At 48.6% G+C, this 6,693-nt stretch overlaps 1 protein-coding gene across 1 annotated transcript in view; it reads right to left on the bottom strand.

Annotated features, from left to right (window-relative positions):
• Positions 1-630: 630 nt before the first annotated feature.
• LOC142566154 (uncharacterized) overlaps positions 631-6,693 on the bottom strand; it is a 17,406-nt gene continuing 11,343 nt past the window's right edge. The window contains exon 2 of the mRNA XM_075676994.1: positions 631-2,399. Coding sequence (XP_075533109.1) covers positions 2,062-2,399 — 338 coding nt within the window. The 3' untranslated portion in view covers positions 631-2,061. The remainder of the gene's footprint in view (positions 2,400-6,693) is intronic.

The following is a 6,693-nucleotide window of genomic DNA, read 5'->3' as shown; positions in this document are numbered from 1 at the left end:
TGTTGCGCGAACAGACAGCATGTAGTTCTAGAAAACATTTCCGTGCAGATTTGAAACCACGGGCTATAGGATAACAATCTTCCTCTCTGCCATATGCCTGATGATCCCAGTGTCAGCAACAAGGTGATACATGCTCGGCCACAAGCCGTCGAGATTTCGATACTGTCCTCTCGTAAAACTAGAGGTATACTCACACAAAGACAAACAGGGACCGTAATTATTAGACAGGTCTAGTATTACATTACGAAGCGTACCAGCACACGCAAAAAAAAAAAGAAAAAAAATGAGAAGAGAACAAAGAAAGAAAGGTCTGAAAGACAAGGAGGCACAAGATAGGTAGGATTCGATTAGCCATAGATATACGGTACGCACTATTCAACACGGAAAAACAACAAAACCGCACATCCTATGGAGTACCGCCCCCCTGCCCCCGAGGGTGCACACACACACACACACACACACACACACACACACACACACACACACACACACACACACACACACACACACACACACACACACGCACGCACGCACGCACGCACACACACGCGCACACACACACACACACACGCGCACGCACACACACACACGCACACAATCACGCACACACACACACACACGCACACGCGCGCGCGCGCGCGTAGCTCTACTGGGAGAAATTTTCTATCTGGTTGAGCATTTATATCCGGAAATACAGTCCAGCGAGTGCTTCACTTGTTGCACATAACGGTCTTTCCAGTTGACGCCGTACATATACGACGCGAAGAAAGTGCAAGACCTCTTGGATGAATTTCCATTATGGAGAAACGTATACTGCCGGTAAATCCGTTACAGAATAAATCAAATTTTGGAATGCATTAACTCATCCAATAGTTCATTTTACTAAGGTCACCGGTGTAAACTGGGGATTACGTCAACCATACACTCTTAAGAAAGTTTACACTCTTTGGGGCTTATCTGTCCAACAAAGATAATCGTCATCTGCCTTGCTTGCGTTTCCTTTCTTGAAAACTCGGCGCTCGCTACTTTCCTGTCGAGAATGCTGTGGCAGGCTGATAAAGCGCAAGCCGTTCGTGACTTGGAAGTACCGGGCTCGAAGCGTTAAAGAAAGGAAATGCGGCCAAGACAGGTCAAGATACGACAGACAGGACAAGATACGACCAAAGTGGTGTAAAATTTTTTAAGAGTGTAACGTTTTTCAGCTGCTTCTACATCCTGAGGTCAGTGTCGTTATGGGCAGCAAGGAGGATGCTGAACAAAACCAGCGAGAACACAGACGAAATGTACAACGGACTACTGTCTGTGCAACATACCTGGAAGACCTACCGCCTTGTGACTGTAAGCCACACATTCTTTTTCACCCGACAAAAAAAATTCACCGACGATTACGATACTCCTAATGCGAAATGTGAACGCAGCTCTATACATGTTTTCACTTCGCAATATATTGGCTGGCGCGGACAATCTGTCTTGTGCGGCACACTGCAAACGCAGCGAAGTGCGGCGCGACTGCCTCGCTAATCGGGGGATCGCGAGAGGCAGCGCGTGGGTGACGCACGGGCGTGATTAATAGTAGCCGCCGCAGACAGACCTCAGCTCATATAGCGCTTTGTTTCCATATGTAGTATCGGTGGACGCGCTCGCCGCATGCCATCAGTGAGCAGGTGACGGCGCGCTACTCTGGCGCCATCTCCTAGCGGTCGTCACCGTATAGCCCGTTTTGCGCGGCACTACGCTTTTTTTCCTACGCTTTCGCCATACCCTCCTCCTCCGATTCCCTCCTTGCGCTCTCTTTCCAACCGTCGACTTTCATGCGCCGCTGCGCTCCGCGTTCGCTCTTTCATCCTTCGCTGAGCTCGTTCGCTCGGTTACGCCGAGGGACGACGCCGACGCGAAACGCAGGAACGGGCGCCTAAGAGCTGTGCTCTAAAAAGAATAAAAGACAAACAGTGCCAGAACAGACAGACATGACCGGTTGGCTTATGGGTATGTCTCACAATGGAACATGAAAGAAAGCTTGAGCATCTTCGTCCCCTTGCATTTGGGCATGTACACCAAAGGTCACAGTGAGTGCATTGAGATCACGGGTTGTCCCGCGGCGTCTGGCGGCCAGCGGTTGCAACGGCGAATGGCATGCGCGGTCCACTGATGCCGGGCGAGCGCGTCGGTGCGCGTGTAGCGGTGGCCGCAGCCGGGCTGGCTGCAGACGTGCACACGCTTGTGCGCTTCGTCCAGGTGCGTCTTGCGATGCTTGTTGAGGTGGTCCTTGCGCGCAAACCGCTTGGCGCACACATCGCACGCGTGCGGCTTGTCGCCGCTGTGGATGCGCCGGTGACGAGTCAGCTCCTCGTTGCGCGCAAACGCCCGCTCGCACGCCTCGCACTTGTACGGCCGCTCGCCTGCAGGGCACAGGAGGAGAGAAGGCAGAGGCACTCGTTGAGCCTCTTTTCGACCACTCGCGCGCTATAAGACTGGAGCGGCGTATTGTGGTTCTGGATTGCCTGGCGATATTGCAGCATTCGTGAATGTATACGCCGTATCGAATGTGTGTGACTGCCTGTCAAACGGGAAAATTTAGACTTAGCGAGTAACCCTCACTTTTCTGTATAGTATATCTGTGTTTCTAGCTTCTTTCGCGGACAGAACGAGGAGATAGTGCAGCCTAAAAATGCGGGCCGATCCCGAATGTTGTGCAATCGAAAAATTTAAGCAGCCCTACGCTCCTCCTACTGCCTCTCGATCACATGAGGGGTGCCGCGAGCGAGTGATGTGCGCAGTTACTCCGCAACGTTCTCACCCACAAGTCTCTAAGGAAAACAATGTCTTTGATCGACGTAAACTACAGGTTGAATCACCCTCCAACTTTTATTGCTTTGCACCTGCTCTCGGTGACGGCATAGCGACGACGTAATGCAATAACGCCCATGTGTTTACACTTCGATTATACGTTAAAGAACTGAAGGTGGCAATATTAATCCGACCACCATACGACCTCTGTCATATAGCCAGGCGTGGATTTGGAAGTAAATCTCCGTCAGTGATAGAAAATATGAGCACTAGTTGCTCTACACCGTTCCTGCTTTTGTAAAACTGAAATCAGAACGCTTGCCTAAGCTAAATCATAATCCTGGCATCTACAAATTAAAAAAAAGACAGGAGCAAGCAATCCTTCTGCGGAACTAGTACGCTCACGTTTGGTGGTATTACAGGACAAAGGTAGCAATAACGGAGACTGGTCCGACTAACAACATCTTCAAGAGATTTATTTTTTTGTGTCGGTGACCACGTGAGAACACCGTCATAGCAAAACGACAAATTAACAAAGCCAGGCTTTTAAAGAACATTCAAGAGACATCGGTGTACGAAAAATACCTATAATTGCTCACTTCATCATGTTACAGGTCATAATAATATACCGTGTGTTCCAGCTAAGGTTAGCATTCAAAGAAAAAAAAAATTGGAAGACACGGTGCAAGATCGGCAGTGTTCGGTCGTCACAGGTCTGTCGACCGAAAACCGTAGGTCCTTGTGAGCTACGGTCGTGTCTTGTACCGTGTTGTTCATTTTTTTCAACTTTCTTTTTTTTCCTTGAACAGGTTGGTTAACGTCAGCTGAGACACCCTATATATTAAAGTTATGACCAGGAGCGCGCGCCTGCCTGAGTTACTATGCGCCAGTATATGGACGTCGAATTCACTAAGTTGGGAGTCTGCATACACTCTACACTCTAAAAACAGTTGCACCCTTTGGGGTGTATATCTGCCACACAACAATAATCATCATCTGTCTTGCCCGCATTTCCTTTCTTTCACGCTGCGTGCCCGGTACTTCCAAGTCACGAACGACATGCGCGTTATCAGCATGACAGAGCCTTCTCGACAGGAAAGTAACGAGCAAAGCGTTTTAAGAAAGGAAATGTGGGCAAGACAGATGACGATTATCGTTGTGACAAATACACCCCAACAGGTGTAAACTTAGAGTGTAGCACTCTTCTGGTTTCTCGTACACTCTTAAGCAAATGTACACCCTTTGGGGCGTATATGTGCCACACAACAATAATCGTCATCTGTCTTGCTTGCGTTTACTTCCTTGAAAACGCTGCGCTCGCTACTTACCTGTCGAGAATGCTCTGTCACACTCTTAAAACGGTTGCACCCTTTGGGGTGTGTATTTGTCCCACAATAATCGTCATCTGCCTTGCTTGCGTTTCCTTTCTTGAAAACTCGGCTCTGGCTACTTTCCTGTGGAGAATGCTGCGCCACACTGATAACGCGCATGCCGTTCGTTACTGGGAAGTACCGGGCTCGCAGCGTCAAAGAAAGGAAACGCGGGCAAGACAGATGACGATTATCGTTGTGGGGCAAATATACACCCCAAAGGGTGTAAATTTTTCTAAGAGTGCATGCTGATAACTGGCATGCCGTTCGTGACTTGGAAGTACCGGGCTCGCCGCTTTAAAGAAAGGAAATGCGAACAAGATACAGTTGTGTGGCAAAAGGGGTGTAATTTTGCTTAAGAGTGTACGATGTGATAAGATGTTTTTTTTTATTTTATTTGGCGCTGATGAAATTGCACGTAAAAACTAGAGGCTGTTCAGTTACAGTCGGTGCAGCACGCGATAAGCACTTCTAAACAGCTGGGCACGAAGGCCGCAGTGAAAGCGTTGGGATGGCAGAGATAGGCTGAAGAGGACTCGAATAAAAAGACCGGCAGCGAAGGGGAGAGGCTTCGCGTCACCCGCTTTGTCGCGGTTGATAAGGAAGTGAGCTGCACAATATTATCGCTCGCCACCACGATGAGAGTGCTCTGAATTTCCGCGTAAGCAATGGCAGACGCACCTTCTCGCCCAAACATATTTATTCTTGTTTCAATTTTTTTTTTCAATTCTTTTTTCCGTACGAACGACCTCGAGGTTCGGGGTACGCACCTCCTCTCCAACGCGCCGCCGATTGCCGGACCCAGATAACATCGCCGTGGCTACTCTCCAGTTTCGGTTTTAACAATCGATGAGATTAGATTAACAACATATGCGGAGCTGCTCACCGTCGCTGAGTTGACGAGGAGCGTTGGAAAGCGAGACATACAAGCTGCGGTGCGTTAGCGTCCTTTCGGTGTCCATTGTATACTCATTTAGGTTATACTTCGTGCCTACAATTCATACTGCGTTCTGGCTTTTCTCGATGCGGGCTCATCTATCAGATCCCATCGTATGCGGATACATAGCGATGTCACGTAATTCTAAGCCCATTCAAGTACATCAGAAGCCACCATTGGTGGAGGTGTTGCTGCTACTGCTAAAATATAAGTCGAAGTGTGCCTAAATAGAAAATGGACTTTCATGATGGTCGCACTACACAAAATATTATGAGCAAGGCAGTTAGTTGGAAAAGGTCAAGAACGCAAGACTCGAAAGAGCAAGGCTCTATTAGTTCGCACTTAGAAAGACAGGGCAAAAGTAATAACAGACGCAGGATAATGTCGGGAAATTGGTAAGGAGGTGAGAAAGTTCAGACAGGAGATAATTGGTGGAATCCGTGTCAACGAAGCGTAGTTGCGGTAAAGCTAAATACAGGAGAGTGCAAAATATTTTCGGATGTTCCGTGCAACATAGTCAAAAAGCGTGCGCGTAGTACCGCGCTTGCTGGCTGATATCCAAAAGTGACAACACAGAAATTGCTATAGGCGCCGTGTCCTGCCGCGGACAGAAGTTTTTGGGTCATGGCTGCCACGAAAACAACTAAACGCAACCTAGCGACGCAGCTCGGAGTTGATAGTCGCGGCCTGAATTTTTCTGAGTATCTCAAAGCATGGATCCTCCCTACTTTAGGCCGCGCGCCTACATCTCAGCAGTGTTTAATTTTTATCGTGACAACGTGGTCGCTAAACGTGTTTATCCATGATAATACGTAAAGATGCCTTCAGGACTGTAAATTTAAGCACAGCTTTTAACATTTGCTAAGCGTCCAGCGAAAAGTCGACCATTACACTGAAACAGCAAAAAAAAAATGTGTTTTTCTCACTGAATTTATTTTCGCGCTCATGGGAGGATGCCACTGCTCCAACCGATCATCTCGAGGCTCCTTCTGCACATACCTCTGCAGCTGAAAGCCTCCGTCATAGCATCACTGAGATGACAAAAAAGAAAAGAAAAAGCTAAGAGACAGAAGTTAAAAGACAAGGTCCCCCTTTTTTTTCTACGTCCTTCACAATTAGTCAATCATATCAGTTATAGTCCTGATCAAGGCAAACAACGACGCGCGGTCTCCAACTCTCTCGACTCGTGCACCCGCAAAGGCCTATCAGCATGGGAGTAAAATGGAGCCCACGGCCTCATTGATCGCCTCGATGCGCGTTCACAATACGGTAGCAGGACGTGTGTCGGGTGCGTAATCGCGGCAGAGAACGCCAACAGGTGGGCCCTGCTGCGTTGACATGAGCGGCGATTCGAGCCGGCGCTGTTGTCTGCACGCGCCAAGGCAAACGCGCTGCTTCCGAGGGAATGCAGGCTGCGCGACGTCACCAGCAGAAAAAGATACGCCGAGAAGGAACGATGACATCGAAAGATATTCAAATACGCGAAGGACTCGCAAAGCCAGCGTGGCAGTTTCGTACCCGCAAATAACGTTGGAGCCAAGAAAATTTGGCAGGGTTCACTGCTCTCTGTCGAACACACACACACAAACACAAAGAAAA

The sequence above is a fragment of the Dermacentor variabilis genome, unplaced genomic scaffold, assembly GCF_050947875.1.
Source record: "Dermacentor variabilis isolate Ectoservices unplaced genomic scaffold, ASM5094787v1 scaffold_12, whole genome shotgun sequence".
In the NCBI taxonomy this organism is placed as follows: Eukaryota; Metazoa; Arthropoda; class Arachnida; order Ixodida; family Ixodidae; genus Dermacentor; species Dermacentor variabilis.
The sequence above is the reverse complement of the archived record's forward strand: the minus strand, read 5'-3'. Positions and strand labels throughout refer to the sequence as shown.